Below are 18,700 nucleotides of genomic sequence, written 5' to 3'. Positions count from 1 at the left end.
GATACAGCCACTATGGAGAACATATGGAGAGTCCTTAAAAAACTAAAAATGGAACTACCATATGACCCAGCAAGCCCACTACTGAGCATATTCCATGAGAAAACCATAATTCAAAGAGTCATGTACCACAATGTTCATTGCAGCACTATTTACAATAGCCAGGACATGGAAACAACCTAAGTGTCCATCAACAGATGAACGGATAAAGATGTGGCACATATATACAGTGGAATATTATTCAGCCATAAAAAGAAACAAAATTGAGTCACTTGTAGGGAGGTGAATGGACCTAGAGTCTGTCATACAGAGTGAAGTCAGAAAGAGAAAAACAAATACCGCATGCTAACACATATATATGGAAGCTAAAAAAAAAAAAAAAAAAAGGTTCTCATGAACCTAGGGGCAGAACAGGAAAAAAGATGCAGACGTAGAGAATGGAGTCGAGGACACGGAGAGTGGGAAGGGTAAGCTGGGACGAAGTGAGAGCGTAGTGTTGATATATACACACTACCAAATGTAAAACAGCTAGTGGGAAGCAGCCACATAGCACAGGGAGATCAGCTCGGTGCTTTGTGACCACCTAGAGGGGTGGGATAGGGAGGGTGGGAGGGAGACGCAAGGGGGAGGGGATATGGGGATATATGTATGCGTATGGCTGATTCACATTGTTATACAGCGGAAACTAGCACAACATTGTGAAGCAATTATACTCCAATAATGATGTTTAAAAAAAAATAAAAGAATTGACACTATATATTAGAAGCTAAAATCAATAAAAGCAAAAAACTGGGGTGATTACTAAGTGGACAGAAAAAAAAAAAGAAAAAAAGATACAATGGGAAAGTAAGACCAGGTATGTCTAGCCTGAACGCAATGCATAGATTTTCTCACTGTGTGTATACATATGGTGTGTGTCTTTGTGTATGAAATACACACTATGGGTGCCTGGATAAATCACACGAGCCCTTTAGTTCCGATACCTGCCTCTGTAAAATGGGGAAAATACCTCCCCAGGATTACTGGATAGGTATTAGTTATCAAAACACTTTGTAAAGAAAGCATCAATGCAAATTAAAAGTGTTAAACATTCTCATTCATTTTCTGTGCTTCTAATAATAAAGGCTCATATAAATGACAAATTCAAAAAAGAAAAAGTAGCAGCCTTTTCTGGCTGATAGTTTAGAAATGATTTAAAAGAACCTTTTGCCATTCACTAGTATCAGTTCACAAAGCTCTGGAGAAGAAAGTAATCTTTGAGAAGAAGACTCATCTTTTTAGCAATATATAAACCCTCTCAATTTCTCCAAAGCTAATATATAATAAACCTAAAGGAAAATAATTATCTCTTCTTCATCCTTTAAAATTTAAAACTTAACATGTTAACCACGTTTTCAATAAAATTCTCATTCCATACCAGAAATGGTAGTTCCTTAAACCCAAGTTTTAAATACTTGCTTCTTTTCTGCCCATAAAACACATATTATGTTTATACGTTATCAGTAACACAGAGGATGTCTTGGTGTAGAACATTTATTTATTTATTCCATGAAACACTTAAAGTTCAGGTCAGTGGGAAATAATTTTAATCAAAGAATTGTACATTTTCTTCCCACATATCTTGCTTTGTATTAGGAAATGACATTGTGACCCATTTCACTACAATATTACAAAATATTTACAAGAAAACATTAAAAATAACTCAAACATGAAAGGCAAGATGGGGTGAAATAAACTGGTTTTTTAGAAATCTCTACTCCAGTGCCCACAGCACACGAGAATCAAAACAAATAAGTAACAAAGATCCCCTTGATGACAAGTTTCCAAGGAACTGGAGTAGGGGAAGAAGTGGGATGAAAATGGTGGTATGAAAGGGGATGGATGTTAGCAGCACTGCTTCAATAACCAATCTATTTTGAATGAAATACCCTTTTATATGCAGTAAATTCTGAACAAGGCTAAACTTTAGGATATTCCTTGAACTGAAATTAAAAATACCCTGACAGTGAAAGTGGCTCTTTCACCTAAGCTGAATAAGGGCCTCTCTCTCCATGAACCACTGATGTGAACAGAAGCCTGTTCTAGCATCAAAAGCTGTCACAGCAGCCCTTCCATCTCTTTCATGAATGCTTCATAAACATCATCCTTAGTTTGTACTGAGACGGGAACAGATGGACCGGATTTGGGGGCTGCTTTGGCAAGAGGCACAGCAGAATCATCCTCTGACTTTCTCTGGGGAGTAGCAGTAGCCCCTTTATTCTCCCGACGTACCCTCAGTGCGGTGGGCACAAATCGAGTAATCTCTGCCTTGGGATTAGTGATCTGTGGCTTGGCACTGATGGTTGCTGTGGCTTTCTTCTCAATGGTGGCTGCGCTTGTATCATCCGCCTTGGGTCGCTGAATCAAGTTGGGTGGAGCACTTAAAACCCCCGGGTTCGGCAAAGGAGCTGGTGGGAAAAGCCCAGGTGGGGCAGGTCCAAGTGGAGGCACCAAAGGTGGGCGCATCATGCCAGGACGAGGTGGAGGGATACCTAAATGAAGGAGAAAACGGGCAGATGAATACCACAAGGATAAAATTTAACTACTATTAAGGATGTTAAAAACATAGGTTGACAATTTTTTTAAATGGAAAATTTATAGAAAATAAATCATGTTGTTTGCTATTTGAAACTCAGGAATATATTCTGATAGTAAAGAATATCTTTTATAAAACAGTATTCACCTTCTGTTTGTATCCCTGTACTTATGTTTTTTCCTCTCTCAATAATGTGCTCCTTTAAACTTATAAAGTAAAATTAACAACATCAACTGGTTTCAAATATGATCTCAAATTGTCAAATCTGAAATTTGACAGTCCAAGATTCTATTCTACCTGTAGATCACAGATGCTATCAGAACGAAGGTTGGGGATTTGATTCCCATCCGTTATTTACTGATTTGCACAACACTTCTCCCCCTCAAAAGGTAACTCAATGGATAGGAAATATAATTTTAACCCTGGAATGAGAAAATCTAATCACAAAATGTCACCATTACTGGAAAAGAATTCACGTCTTATTGTTGGCTCAGACATACCATCATCATTTACCAGGAAGTGCAGATTTAATTTCTCCAAATGCCTCTTTTAAGATTGTGATTATAAAATACCAAATTTCATCAAACCTAAGATGCTATTGCTTATACAGACTCATAATTATTCCAAATACCACTGAGAGAGAAAAAAAAAGTTCAAGTCCAAGCTGAGGAGCTTAAAAGGAGACCTTCACATTAAACTGAGACAGTCAGTGTAGTAAACCATACATACCTGTCACATCTAAGAAGACCACAAGGAAATTTGCATATCTAACCTTGATACTGGGTAAAGAGAATGGAAAAAAACATCTCCCTTGTGATTGTAAACTCAGTTGATACTCATGCAGATGTATGGCATGACTTCACAATTCTAAGTGTAGTCCTAAAAAAAAAGTCTTAAATGAAGAATTTAATCCAAAGTGTTCTGTGGCTGGAAAAAGTCCCTCATGTGATAGGTAGAATCAAAGGCAAATACCCTCTGGAAGAATTCAACTTCAATCTATGCCAAAAGCAAATAAAAACCACCATTTTAAGATACCCCTTGATTTCAGGATATTGAAATGTGAAAATGTCTTAGAGCAAATGAGATATATAGTAGACAAGTTTTTGTCATAGAAATCAATGCCTCACCTGGAGGTGCAGGGGGAGGTAGCCTGGGTGGGGGTCCCCGAGGAGGAGGGCCAGGAGGCAGACCTGGAGGTGGACCAGGGGGAGGGCCAGGGGGTCGACCTGGTGGTGGTCCTGGAGGTAAAAGTCGGGGTAAAGGCCCTCGGAGCCCTGGCATTCCGGGTGGTCTCAGGAATGGAGGAGCTCCTAAAAAGAGAAAAGTGATTAGTTAATGTCAAACAAATATATTCGAAGTAGTAACTGTGGTATAAGGTGACTGAGATTTAGTTTAACTTATCACGTTAACCTGAAATCAGGTAACTTCAACATTTATTATGGACCATTTCTCTTTATTTCCCAGCACTGACAAAATCACAGCTCTGCTGGGCTGGAAATATATGAAGATGAGACTTCTTAAATGGTTCCAATATAAGCTGAAAATGGAATATAGAGCAGGGTGCTTTAAGGATCCCCTGAAACTCATTAAGATATACAGACAAAGACCACTGAGAATGTCATAAGAAAGGTAATTTTGCTTTGCACCAATCAGAAGAGGATGAACTCAACTGAAGATGTAATTGGCTGACTACAGGATGAAGGACTAAAATCATAATTAGCCAACAAGTTTTACATGTTGTTTCAAATTGTAAATAAACTTTTTTAAACTTTTAAGCCAAAGACTTGATTAACACTGATGACTCTGTCTCTAACTATAATGATTACACTGATATCCAAAAACTCCCAACCAAAGAAGGATACACAACAGTATTTACTGTGCTCTAGTCCTGCTTGCTACCAACTCAGAACTGGATCAACTTGTCATATTAAAAAGTAATACTGGGCTTCCCTGGTGGTGCAGTGGTTGAGAGTCCGCCTGTGGATGCAGGGGACATGGGTTCGTGCCCCGGTCTGGGAAGATCCCACATGCCGCGGAGCGGCTGGGCCCGTGAGCCATGGCCGCTGAGCCTGCACGTCCGGAGCCTGTGCTCCGCAACGGGAGAGGCCACAACAGTGAGAGGCCCGTGTACCGCAAAACAAACCAAAAAAAAAAAACTAATACTAAAGAAACTCCCAGTTACATACTCCAGGTTTCTGCCGACTAAAATCAGAACTAACCCTGAAAAAGGAAGAGCTTTGGAGAAAAAGATGGCTGTCAGAAGTACTATGACTTGCAAACAATGTTGTAGGAATGAGCAAGTTGTGCTTATCCTTTGAGAATCTTGATTTCTTAGGGAATTACACTAGGAGGAAACAAGAAATCATCAACACTAATGATGTATATTTTTTGAAATAACTTCATTTTAACCACATTTAGACTTATTTATTTACAACGTGTAAGTACTTACCTGGAGGTGGTCCAGGAGGAAGGCCTGTAGGAGGTCCAGGTGGCCGTAAAGGTGGAGCAGGTGGTGGTCCAAGAGGAGGTGGTCCTGGCATGGGAGGTGCTTGTATCTGAGAAGGAGGAACAGACTGTGGAGGAGCCTGCTGCTGTGAAGCAGCAGAAGATGTGCCATCAGACAGAGATTCCTCCTTATGCTGTTTCTGTGACTGCTTTTCTGCTTCAGAATCATCAGAATCTTCATCATCGTCTTCTGAAAATTCCTCTACTTCTCGTCCCTCCTCAGGGATTTCCTGACCTGAAAGAAATTTTAAACTAGGCACATGGAGTTGACTCATTTCTTACAGCCTGTAAAACAGCGATGCCTGAAACACATGCTCAATAAATGCTTTCTTAAAATTAACAATCAAGTCTTCTTCAATAAAATACTTAGATAACGCAAGAATAAAATAGTATTCTACTTATCCATGCTAGTGTAGCAGAGTGGAATGAGCCCAAGTTTTAGAACAAGACAGACCTGAACTTAAATGCCAGACCAGCTACTTACTAGTCATGTAACTTTGGGCAGCTGAACCTTGACTTTTGAAAAACAAGGATTATGTCTCCAAACCTTGACTTTTGAAAAACAAGGATTTATTACTTGATTGCTGACATATTAAATAGGAAAATATATGTAAAGCAACCGGCAGGAGGAAATACCAAAAGGTGATTCGCTGTTCTTTCCCTGCCTTACCTGCCATTCGAAGCATCATGGCTTGAAGAGGAGTCAGCTCCTTCATGTTCTTCTTCTTCTTCCTCCTTGATTTCCCAGGCATATCTGCAAATCGCACACTCAGACCTAAAGGGTCAGAGAAGGGAGAATGGAGTGGATTGGGATCAACAAAATTCAGTATATGCTTACTATAAGACAAACGCTATAAAGTACTAGATATAATTGCTTCCCACTACTTGGCAGAGAGACATAGCCATATTAAAGATAGTAAATCAAATGCCAACTGATGGTAAATATATGCTACAGTGATTTCAAAGTTACAAATTTAAAAAATTTAAAGAATACTATTAACATTTTTATGCCAATAAAATCAAACACCCAGATTAAAATAATAGATGATTTTCTAGAAAAATATAACTTACTTATAATTGGTCAAAGAAGTGATAAGATCAGAACATAAAAAATTAAAATGGTAGTCAAAGAGCAAGCCCCTCAAAGGCACCTGGCCCAAATAATTTTACGAGAAAATTCAGCCAAACGTTAAGTTACAGAAATTTACTGTAAAAGGGCACAGGAAAAGACGGAATGCTACCCACAACTTGAAGCTAGCATAACCCTAATACCAAAACTAACCTGCTGGCCAACATAAAATACAAGCAAATTGAATTCAATAGTGTTTTAAAAGAAAAATACATCATAAACATGCAGCATTGGTCCCAGAAATGCAAAATGGTTTAACATTAGAAAAGCCATGAATATAATTCATTACAATAAACAACTGAAAGAAAAATAATAACAACCCAACAGATACGTACGAAGTATTTATAATAAAAACTCTTAGCAAACTTAGACTAGAAGGAAACTTCTTAACCTGACAAGGGCTCTCCACTAGACACCTAAACATGCTAAATGGTGCAGTATTAGGAGCATTCTTATTCTTAGACGGTAAACATTTACAGGAGGATAGAAGTTCCACGTGGGCAGGGCTTCAGTATTATTTACTCTGCATCCTTAGTGTCTAGAAAAATGCCTTGCATATAGTAGAAACTCAATTATTAACTGAATGTCAAATTATAGTTAGGATAACCATTTCCAGCACATGTGCACTGATGAATATATATAAGAAAAACTAACTAGTAAAAACAAACAAAAAAAACTAGTTGGCTGAAAAAAAGGAAAATGAGGCAAATGATCACAGTCTAGAGAAAAAAAGAACTGCTGTGGCTCTAGCAACTTTCTATTGATATTTTAAAGTACTAGGTCCTACCTTAAGTGTCCTCTATCATTTTTCATTACCAGCTCTATCCACCCCTTTAAACTAGCTTTCTGGTTTGCAATAATGATTCTTAAGAAATATCAGGAGAAAAATTTATCATTATTAATACTAATATCAGTAGTATTACTAATATATACTGTGTTGCAGCCTGCAAAAACAATTACCAAAGAAGCTCCAAGACTACTGAAATGTGACAAACTATACATTTTGTAAATTTTCTTGATGAATGCCATAGCTTCTTTCTAAAAGTATATGTAACTCAGTCTGAATTTATCATAATCAAACAAACACATAACACACATTATAAGTATGACATGTTTCCATTAAATCATGACTCCACTCACAGGTGTACCTTTATGTTAACTATGGTTCTCGTTCATGTAAGATACCACGAGCACAGAAAATTTAAAGGGCTTTGAATATAGATATTTAAACAGACTCATTAAAAACACCCATGTGGTTTTCTTGATACAATTATGTGGTTATTCTCTCTTTCCTATACATATCCATGACAGAACATCTTTATGCTGTTGAATAGCTAAGAATAGCTATCTTCTTCCCCAAAAGTGGACTTTACCACATAGGCTTTTTTTTTAATTACATATACTGCTTAGATTTTTTTTCCCCCTCATAATTATCCATCTAGTACTTACTATGTGTCAACAACTTTGAGATTTTAGAAATATAAAGATGAATAAAGCATTGATCCCTCCTTTCAAGGACCTCACAATTGCCTTCACAGATCCATTAATAAATCAGGACCTTAGGCTTGTGTGCTTCTTATTGATCAATATCATGGAATTTTCATCTGCACATACCTGACTTCTTTTCTTCATTGTTTTCTCTCTCATTATCATCACGGTGCACAAATTCATCCCCTTCACTTTCTCCATCTGATCTGTCAGTGTCGCTGTCATCAGTACTGTCGTCATGCTTATCCTGATCCATGTCTTCAGGATAGCCGTCATCTTCACTGGTGCTGGAAACATCATCATCATGACCCCGTTGAGCTGAAAAGGGAGGAGGAAGCCGGAACAAGTTATACATGTGGATCCTCCACTACATGGTACCCCCAAATACAGAAAATCAGGCTATTTAACTCAAAATAATTTCTTTTAAAAATTTCTATGTATGATCTCAGCTATTCATATAGTCTGACAATATTTTCACTTGACAATCGTTTTAAATTCTTTTTGATAATGTAAGATTTTTTTCTAAAAGGTTCAAATTTGAAAACAAATTCTACTTAGAAGGTTACATACAGACATGCACATACACAATCATTGTGACTGTATACAAGGATGCTCTAGTCTGATAATGATAAAGCTAAAAGGGAAACGGGTATCCAAGTTATCCAAGTCTTAAGGAATTGATGGTAAGAGAGTGACATCTTCAAGAAGTATAATTTAAAACACAACAAACATTTCCATACTTCCTTATGCATGCTGCTTTTACTTGGGTAGATTCTATGATTTATCCATCTGTTGGTATGTACATGCTATCCTCATTTATTTCCCAAGCTCTGAGGGTGGTGAAAAAGATGGTTCAACAGCCAACATAAAAAATGATAGTGGAAAGGTTCTAAGAGCAAAAGGAACTCCTTACCAAGTTCGGGACTATATAACATGTCTTCATCTCGCCTACGAGGGGGAAGATCTAGGGCAAAGCCCACTTTACGGCCATACATTTGCAAGACTTGAGGAGGAGGTGGACCAGGGGGAGGACCAGGAGGCTTCCTGCCAGGGGGCAAACGTGGAACACCATGTCCAAGAAGAGGAAGTATAGAAACTGCCCGAGTTGGAGGTCTGTAAAGAAAATGTACAGTAATCACATTAATGAGGTATCTACTTCCTCTTCTGAACAATTTTCAAAGGATTTCTCATTTCATATCTAATCAAATGAGGAACTGCTTATATCCCCACTGTCCTTTATTTCCCACTGCATTAATTTTGGCACAGGACAGTCAAGAGACGCTTCTACTACACGCTGTTTGACTCTGTTACCACTTCCTTACCCATAGGCTGAAGTCTTCTTAAGGATGGAGGGCGGCTGGGCACCAGGAAGTGGAATGTCCTGGATCAGGATGTTGGAAGGAGCATGCGGCATATCTGGCAAAGGAATGCTCTCCACCTCCACATGCTGCGCATTCTGAAACAGGGAGAATCTTTCAATAGATAAGAGTAATCCCCAAACTCAACACTAAAAATTCAACATCAGCTGTTTCAGAACCTGGATTTGCTTTCCACCTAACACAAATATCATGAAAAACAAGAATACAAAGCTGCAAGTCAACATTGCTAAAGACTGCCAATCAACTGAAACTTCGGAATAACATATATTCAGTGGTAGAGCGTGGGCTCTAAAATTAGTCTGCCTTTGCTGAATTTCTGTCACATATGAGCTGTATGACTTAAGCAAGTTACCTTAGCTTCCTTATCTATAAAATGGGACCCATACTACCTACTTTACCAAAACTTTACCATTTGTTTTTTTTTTTACATTTTTATTTTGAGGCAAAATTTACAATGAAATGTACAAATCCAATGAGTTTTGACAAATGCATATACCTAATACTCCCTCCCAATCAATCCCTAACACTGTCCCAAGGCAACCACTGATACAAAATCTTTCCTCCGTAAATTAGTTTTGCTGGTGTTCAGTGGAATCATAACCATGAAGAAAGGATCGCATGTTTTTGAGATTTATCCATTAAAAAAATTTGTTTAAATCTCATGTTGTTTTGAGTATCAGTTGACCATTCCTTTTTATCATTGAGCAGTATTCAATTTTATGAATATATAACAGCTGATCCATGATCTTCTTAATGGACAGCTGGGCTGTTTCCACTCTTCAGCTATTACTGTATTGGCAGGTAGATCAATTTCTCTTGTATAAATACACAGATTTATATTTGCTGGCTCATGGGGGAGGTGTATGTTTAGTTGACAAGAAACTGCCAAGAGGAGGTGGTTCAACACGATCAGGTCTCCCATGAACAACTTTAAGAGCAGATCTAAACATAAAGTTTTAGTTTAGCTCTGAAAAGAAACTTGATTTACCTTGACAGCATCAAAATATTGGCTAAGTTGAGCCCTCTTCTGTTCATATTCTACTTCTAGCTTTCTCAATTCTTTGTAAATATCTGGATTCTCTTTCTCATAGAGTCGTAAAATTCGTTCAAAGGTTTCACGTAGCTTTTTACGCTTGTCTTTCAGCACTTTCTCATTTAACTGTGGCTGTTGCACTGGGTTAAACTCTGAGAGAAAAGAGCAGATTATGAAATTAAATACAAAAAAGTCACTTTGTCTAGGTATCAATAGGCTATATCATTTAATAAAAATCTCCTTATATGTTAAAACTTTTCAAAAGGATCCAGACATCAGATATATTCTTGTCAAAAGAAATGCACTATTTATTAAAATTCCACCCCTTTAAGAAGACCATTAATTTTACTTCCTTTTCTAAGAAATGTCACCTAATTGACTTTATCATCATTGTAATAAAAATCAATTTTCACTCCTCTATGCTAACAACCTGATATAGTGAAGCTTCAGTCAGACAAACCTGGGTTTACATGCTACACTGGCTCTGTCATTTAATTCTGAGATCTCTGGCATTTTACTTGAATTCTCTGATCTTCAGCTTCTTCATCTGGAAAATGGAGACATCAACTACTTCACAATCAAGCTCTGATGATCAAATGAGAACACAAATAAAATATCCAGTGGTGTCTGGCTTACCATTCAACTATTACTTTTATATGGGTTAGTATTCCTTGTTTAGCTACCATATAAGTCTTTCTCTCCCATGTGTTCAACATGGGGCTTAATTTCAGGTCCCTAAAGGGACCAAGAGAGATTAGCACAGGACTCCCAGGCCTGCCTAGTCAACCATACCTGCCTCCCTCCATCCCCCTTGCCACTAACTGACTCAGAGATTAATCGGCATACGATCCAAATTGGGACCAGATCCTCCTCTGAGATTTTAAATATGGGAGAGAGAAGCTCTCACAAGCAGGAATGAAATAAAACTAGAGCAGTCTATGGCCTCATCTCTCAACCACCACTAATTCCACACACATATTCCACCTTCTATACCAAGAAATTCACTAGCAGTATGCTGACAGAGAGTGGTCAGACAGATGGACAGTCTTGCTAATGATATCTGGGTTTTTGAGACAAGCTTCCCTCCAGAATCTCCCAATTATGGGAGTCAAGGTATACTTTTTTCTGCTTAGTTTGTATTGAGTTTTATAAATTGTAATTAGAGCTGTGATGAATAGTGTTCCTTCTTTTTTCTTAAAAGAATCACAAGCTTAATTGTCATCTTTCTTAAATCCTATTAACTATTAACCTTGATGACTTACTCAAAACTAGAAGTATGGCCTCAAACCACACTATTCCTAGTGTGATTAATGAAAGTGCTAAACGCTTGACTTTAAATCCCAGCTCTGCCACTTCCTAACAGTATAACCTTGAGAAAGGTACATAACATCTCTGTGCCTGAGTTTCCTCATCTGTAAAATAGGGGCAATACACCTACCCAAAACAGTTGTCATGAAGATTAAATGAAAACGTGGGGAAAAAACCTGGTATGTAGCAAGGTAAGAGCTCAATAAACCTCAGTATTACTATACAATTTGGGGTCATTCAGTAGGTAATATCCTGACATCCTAGGGCTAGGAATTGTCCCTACCAATATTTAGAACAGGCAACAAGTGGAATCAGTTATAGCTGAACTGGGAAAGACGCGAGATGATACAGCCTGACCCAGAACTCTTGCCCAGGCTGGCTGCAGAGGCTCTGCCACATTATTTCAGAAAGCTTGTAATACCATAACCCCACATAACTGGATTTTTTGAACCCCATTTAATGCATCATTGAGAAGTTCCACTGTATCTCTTTTACTCACTATCTCTGTTTTTTAGGCAAACCACCAAACTTGTTTGGAAACCTTTGTAAACAAAACTTGTAAAGATCACTTTAACATGCAATTAAAAAGAAAAACAGCAGGGGGCAGAAGACAGAATTGGCAAAAATTTGACAGCTGAAAAGCATGGAGTTAGTTAGACTATTTTATTTTTGGATGTTTGAAAGCTACTAAAAAAAAAAGGAAAATGAAAAACTCCATGTTCTAAAGTTAAGAGAATGGGCTGAATATGGAATCCATTTTGTGACTCGTCCTCTGTATTAATTATAACTACCTAACGCCACTTTGCACCATTCTGACTCCTACTTTTACTTAATTGTATAATGTTCTGTTAAAAATACTTTCTAGGATTTTTTCCCTCACATACCTGCAAGTATAAAGTATATAAATAAGGGAAGTAAAGGTTAATTAAATATGTTATAGGATCTTTGGAACTTGGTAAAACTGCATTCTATTTTGAAGAGGTTTTGGTTAAACTAAAGAAACTTTTTTGTGAGTTAGGATAAAACTTCCAATGGCAGCATCACAGATGATTCTCAAGCAACTCAGATACAAGAAAAGACAACATGCAATTATTTCATGTGATTCCAGTTATGACAAAGCAGTGATATTGAAGATGCACATGATGAGACTGGATAAAATTATTCTGTTAAGTGTGAAAAAGGAAGAAATCCTAATACGATAGTTTTAAAATTTGATTTTAAGTATTTGATTTCTTCTATATCCTTACTAAGTGGTCAATTATCTTTGCATCTTCTCATTGGAAAAGATGGGAAATTGACTTATATTCACGGTGGTCCAATATTTAGATTTAAATGGTAGTTGCCAATATTAAAATACAAAACAAAAAAACCCCAAGGTGATTTCAAAATCCAGACTTAGTATTCTCTTAAAAAAATGAGCAAGCCAAACTGGGCTTTTGTTAACTTATAAAAAACAATTAGCTAAAGCTAAAGAATGGCTTCCCTCTTATTCTAGATGAGCTTTCCAGTTTGTAATAGCCCCTCACCCCACTGTTCTTCTAACTCTAAAACTAAATCTAAGCATCACATGCCATAAGCTTTTCTATATTTCTTGTGTCTGTGCTGTTTCACTCATTACCTGCCTGCCTCTATGTATCAGACTATTATCCCTGTTGTAAAATCCAGCACTTTATAAATTCTTACCCATTTCATCCAATTTTTCCATGTCCCGGATAATTTGTTTGGGATCCTTCATCTTTAAAACTGCAGCTCGTACCATCATGCGCTGTTTTTTGTTCTTAGAAAAATGAAAAAAGAGCAGAATTTAAAGAAGCTGAACACTCCTGAGTTTTCGTTTCAATTTGTTTCAACAATCCATGTAAACTGAAGTTGAACTTCTCCTTGGTTTCTGATCACTTGTTTCAACCACCAGAAACAGAGTTATGTAATTAATTTCTTACTCCCCAAAATGTTTCAACTTCAGACAAAAAGATAAATGTTATTTATTAGAAGTGTTTTCTTAGGCAAGTATTTCTTTTTAACCTTGTGAGACTTAGCAGTTACTTAAGTATTTTAAGGGTTTTTTTTCTTAAAACAAAGTTTGCAGCTAAATTCTAAAATTATACATTAGAGAAAAATTTTGCAGAAATTTAATGTCAGCAATGAAACAAGAATAAACAGTTGAAAACTATTAAAAATCTAGGTTCTCTCAATGTGTTAAGGTATGATACTAAAAAGTAAACCCTTTCTTATTCTGGGGAAGCTTTTTGCCACAAACTCAACAACTACATAATCAAGAAAATGGATGTACAAAGCTATTTATCATCACATTTACTTCCATTCACTAACTCAGTGGCTTCTAACAAAGCAGTATGTTATAATAAATAGCAAAAGAGAATTATTTTTTTAAGTATTTATTTAAGTCACTGGGAAGGGTAATCAAATAAACCATGTTACAGTAACCCATCATGAGCTCATCTACAAAATTATTTCAGTTCAGTTTCTAAGTACAGTATTTTGGCTTAGTAAATCTTACGGTTTGTTATGAGAAGCATAAAATATCTTTTCTGGAAAATAACTGGAAATGCTTTCTAAATCCACTCATCTCAAATAACAAGATGTGCCAAACAACATTTATATCTAACAGGATGCTTCTGAAATCGTACCTTCTTTAATTCTCTCTTCCGAGCTTCTTTTCCTTAAGAGAGGGAGAGAGGAAGAATATAAAACTTTAAAATCCTGAACATTAGCATTTTCTCCAATTTAATACAGATTACTGTCCGAGGTTGCCCCGTGCACTGTAGGATATTTAGCAGCATTCTTGCCTCTACCCACTAGATGCCAATAGCACCCTTCCAATTATGTCAACCAAAAATGTCTCAAGACATTTTTAAGTTCCTTAAAAAATAACTATGAATCTGAAAAGATGTCATAAAATACTAAATAAGAACTTGCAAAACAATTTGTTCAAAATTCCAAATACAAAGAGAATTGCCAATTCTACTTTGCAAGTCAATCAAATTAGAAACACGGGTACTAATTTTTTTCATGCTTAAAAGTTTTAATCATGTGCCCACTAGAACACTAGATAACTTTATACAACTGACACCTCCTAACACTGCTGATCTTATAATTAAGAAATAATAAAGTACACTTCCTAAAGCTTACAGTTTTTACCACCCCTCTTCTTCATCATTCCACATTAATGGACACTTACTGGCTTGGTCGGTGGGGTTCATAAATTTTCCACTCTTGGTGGATGATGTAGATCTCCGTCCCATGTTGACAATTTGTGTGGTTTACTTGCTTGTTTAAAAAACAAAACAAAAACAAAACCTAAAAACCTGCAAAGATAAAAAAATAGCTTATTTTTCCTAGATTTACAAAATTTCTTCCTTTTTATATTTATAAAATTTTCTTCCTACCAATCTCTGAAAAGAAACTTTTATTATTAAGACCTTGTTCTTTCCCTAGTTTTGACTTTAGTGTGCAGGAAAGACAGCCTCAACTTCTCTAACCACAAAAAATTAGATTCCTATTATTATTTATAACATAATGGTAATGGGTCTGAAGACCACTATGAATATCATTAAGTCGTCAATTAACTTTCTTTTCTGGATCACAGCACTGACTCGTCAATTGAAAAAAATCAATCAAAAAATGCCTCAACAATATGACATAAACCATGTAGATGAGAAGCCATTAGTTCTTTTCCTATATCCTCCCTTTATTTACATGTAGGGTGAAAAAGGAATAAAAAGGGAACAGGGTAATGATCTGGGCTCAACGACAAACAGCTCAGCCTTGCCTCTCTCCACGGTTTCTTGGCATGTATTCCCATCATCTCTAAGACAGTAAGAACTCATTAATTTAAGCCTATTTAATTCAGATTTAGTTCTAATTCAGATGTAATTCCTGACGCTCAAGCAGAATCTTAAACCATAACTAAAAACACAAATATTCAAAATAAAGTATTGATATTATATGAGAGATCTTCTAAAAACATCAACATTAAGATATTTTATTAATAATGCCTACCTGACTCCTGATTTGTATTTTTTAAGGTAACCGAAAGGGATAACTGTGTTTGAGGGAACCTATTTTATAAATCAACATTTTAATTAACCGAAACACTATTATATCCCTTCTTCCTGTCATTCCAAATGAATGAGGTTTAGCTTTTTGATACTTGCTCTTTCCAATAATAAAAGGTGATAAATTTCCTTCCTTTTGAAAGCAGACACTTTTCAAGCGTGGGAAAGGTAAGATCATGAGGTAGATTTTTTAGCAGACCACAGAATTACACCTTTCCCTCATGAAGATTCTGTCAGGCAAGTTTATTGGTGAATGCGTCTTTCAGCAACTGTTCAACTGCCTTGCTTTCTGCTAAAAGCTTCCAAGCTGTTCCAGTGGCAACCGATTTGCCCTGTCAAGGGTTTCCTTCTCAGAAAAACCGGGAGCGAGGGAGAAGGAAGCGGAAACAAGCAAAATTAGCAGAAATAGAAGCTCTTACATCTTTGATGGCCTGGATCTTTTCTGCCTCCCTCTTTCAATTACCCTCAGGCCCGTGTTTTTAACCCTCCTCTCCCACACCTGAAACCTAGAATAGACACGAAGTACAGAAAATTTTTACAGAAGACACTGGAGTCTTAGTTTGCATGCACAGACTACTTTTCTATCTCAAAGCAGAGGTGATAGGAAAATCGAGTCACGGGGCTGTTCAGGGGAACTCTCAACAGTCAAAGAGGCTACAAAGAGACGGAGCCCAGGTCCACCATAGGAGCCAACAGCATTAGCAACTGCCAAAACCACAGCGACAGTTGACCCTGCCTCGAGGTGCAGGACATCAAGCCTAAGGCAACCAACCGGGCAACGTCAGGAGGCGGCGCTGACCGACCCGGGCGAAGTCAGCCGCTTGACCGCTGGACGCCGCGCCGCCCCAGGGGATCCCCTAGTCCGCGATCGCGGAGACCCCAACTGCTGAGAGGAAGAGCAGGGCGGAAGGGCCTGGTGTCCCCGAGGCAACCGCGCGGGCCGCGGGAAGAGACGGGAAAGATGAAAAAACGGAGCGGAACGATCCCGCACACTCACACTTCTGCTGGGCTCCTGGGGCTATGAGAAGCGGGGAGGGGACGATTCTCGGCCTCTTTGACTTCGTAGGGCCCTTCACCTCTGCCTCTCAATCAGCCCACCAGCCCCCGCCATCTTGAAACCTCGCGCCCCTCCGCCATCCTTACGTCACTTCCTGTCCCTACGGGCCGAAGATCTCAGCGTTTCTTCGCCCTGGAACCATAGAGAGTAACCAAGAACTCCAGGACCAGAGTGTGTTCCGCTACAATACAGTACCGAATTGGTTGGTTATAGACTAAAAGCCCGCCTTCACTACGCAGTACAAGAGCTTCATGTTGATTGACACTTACCTAGCCCAATAAGAATATGAAAATGAAGCCCGGGGGGGATATATGATTGGCTGATGGGACCACTGTCCTACCTCGCCGCAGGCATTCTGACCTAATTTCCGGGAGCTCCATTTATTGAGACGCCAGAGGCCTGCGGATAACCGATAGGGAAATGTTTAGCGCTGTGCCTGTCACCTTGAATTGTGTATTGTAGGTTTTTTGTTTCCTTCATGACGTAAGCGCGTGCGATCTTTCGGGAGTTTCCGTTAGAAAACGAATCCCCGGAAGATGCGCTTCGCTAGCGTGCTGTGCGCCTGGAAGTTGAGTAGTTGTTTTTACACAAAGAATATTTGTAGACCTGAGCAATTCAGTGCCCGTGTTAGAATCCCAGAGTGCTAATCTACAGGATTCGTGTTTTTGAAGAGGAAATATGGGGATATTTGTACAATCAGTTTTAAATTTACGAGTGTGGAGGTTGGTTTATATTGGCTCTTTTAGTTTCTGGTCTTTTCACCCACCAAAAATCCTTTATGATGTCACCATACAAAGGGGATTATTCCCTTAGCTCTAATCTTCGTCCTTTCCTTATCTTTTATCTGCTCTTTAAGACTCTTTTCCCCCTAAAGGTGAGTTTAAACATTAAAAAAATATCAGTACTATCACTTATAGGAAAATGTTAGATATAGGCCAATTCTTACTATCAGTTATAAATATTCCAAAATCTTGACGGAGGTATGTATTAATGTTGAGAAAATATTTAAATGTGGGCTTAACTGATAAGATTGATCCCTTACCTGAATTAACCTTTGTTTGAGAAAATTCTTGATTTGGTTTTAGACTGAATTCTGAGTCCACAAGAGCAGTAACAAGATACAAGTTTATGAATCAGGTAATAAAAACAAAATAAAATTTAATTTTGAAGATGAACTAAATTGTGACATTTTGCAACTAATTTATAAAAGCAATGACAAGGTAAAGAAAAGACTACATTTGAAAAACTACAGTATTTCATGTAGCTTTTTAAGTTTTAAGATATGTTGAGCTTTTAAAATTTAAAGACATTTCTTGTACTTGGATGCAAGAATCAACTGTAACGAACATTTTTGCATGAATGACTTTTTTTTTTACATCTTTATTGGAGTATAACTGCTTTACAATGGTGTGTTAGTTTCTGCTTTACAACAAAGTGAATCAGTTATACATATACATATGTTCCCATATCTCCTCCCTCTTGCGTCTCCCTCCCTCCCACCCTCCCCATCCCACCCCCACCGCCCCAGGTGGTCACAAAGCACTGAGCTGATCTCCCTGTGCCATGCGGCTGCTTCCCACTAGCTATTTTACGTTTGGTAGTGTATATATGTCCATGCCACTCTCTCGCTTTGTCAACATGAATGACTTTTAAAATAAATTTGTAAGTAGAACCTAGGAGTCTCAATGGGGAGTAATTGGTTGGTGAAGTATTTAGAAAACAAACACTTGGCATCTTCAGAAATTCAACTGAACCATTAGACCTCTGTAGCCTTGGGATTTTCCTGAAATTAGATAATTAATGAAATGGATCACCTAAAGTTTTATATAGCAAGGGAAGCTTTCTGCTAGTATTGAAAATAAAATTTCGCTTTTTTAAAAACTCATAAAGTAATAAATTACAACTTTCCTTTAAATGACAATTCTTAAAACAGTAAGTAGCAGTTTCTTCTCCTGCATACTAAATTCATTTATATACCTGGGCTTTGCTTGTTTGCTTGTTTTGAAAATGTTCCAAAGTGTTCAGACATTCACTTGAGGGATATTTAATCATCACATCACAGTTGGTCAGGGTTGATTGCAACTATAGAAACAACTTTTATCTTTTATAGTTTTAACTTTTCCCTCTTTAAAGTTCTTAAAACAGTAAGTAGCAGT

The 18,700-nt window shown here is 37.6% G+C and overlaps 1 protein-coding gene across 1 annotated transcript; it reads right to left on the bottom strand.

The window, feature by feature from the left end:
• Positions 1-1,519: 1,519 nt before the first annotated feature.
• On the bottom strand, positions 1,520-16,616 carry WBP11 (WW domain binding protein 11). The gene is made up of 13 exons (XM_060166826.1): positions 16,485-16,616; positions 15,700-15,833; positions 14,611-14,737; positions 14,060-14,091; positions 13,098-13,191; positions 10,062-10,258; positions 9,017-9,150; positions 8,608-8,807; positions 7,821-8,012; positions 5,748-5,852; positions 5,022-5,312; positions 3,700-3,882; positions 1,520-2,528 (listed from the first exon to the last, which is right to left on the bottom strand). Exons 3-13 carry the CDS (start codon positions 14,672-14,674, stop codon positions 2,095-2,097), a joined length of 1,926 nt encoding a protein of 641 aa, XP_060022809.1. The 5' UTR covers positions 14,675-14,737; positions 15,700-15,833; positions 16,485-16,616; the 3' UTR covers positions 1,520-2,094.
• Positions 16,617-18,700: the final 2,084 nt, after the last annotated feature.

This window comes from Lagenorhynchus albirostris, chromosome 11 (assembly GCF_949774975.1).
Source record: "Lagenorhynchus albirostris chromosome 11, mLagAlb1.1, whole genome shotgun sequence".
NCBI classification, from domain to species: Eukaryota; Metazoa; Chordata; class Mammalia; order Artiodactyla; family Delphinidae; genus Lagenorhynchus; species Lagenorhynchus albirostris.
This window is presented reverse-complemented; position numbering and strand designations above follow the sequence as displayed.

Bases quoted from the DNA above. Each gene is read 5' to 3' on its own strand.
- WBP11 (XM_060166826.1), bottom strand. From the start codon at position 14,674: ATGGGACGGAGATCTACATCATCCACCAAGAGTGGAAAATTTATGAAC. The intron at 13,192-14,059 runs GTACGATTTCAG...CATTTTTCTAAG, and splicing joins GGAAGAGAGAATTAAAGAAG to AACAAAAAACAGCGCATGAT. The intron at 2,529-3,699 runs GTGAGGCATTGA...TCCTTCATTTAG, and splicing joins ACCTCCCCCTGCACCTCCAG to GTATCCCTCCACCTCGTCCT.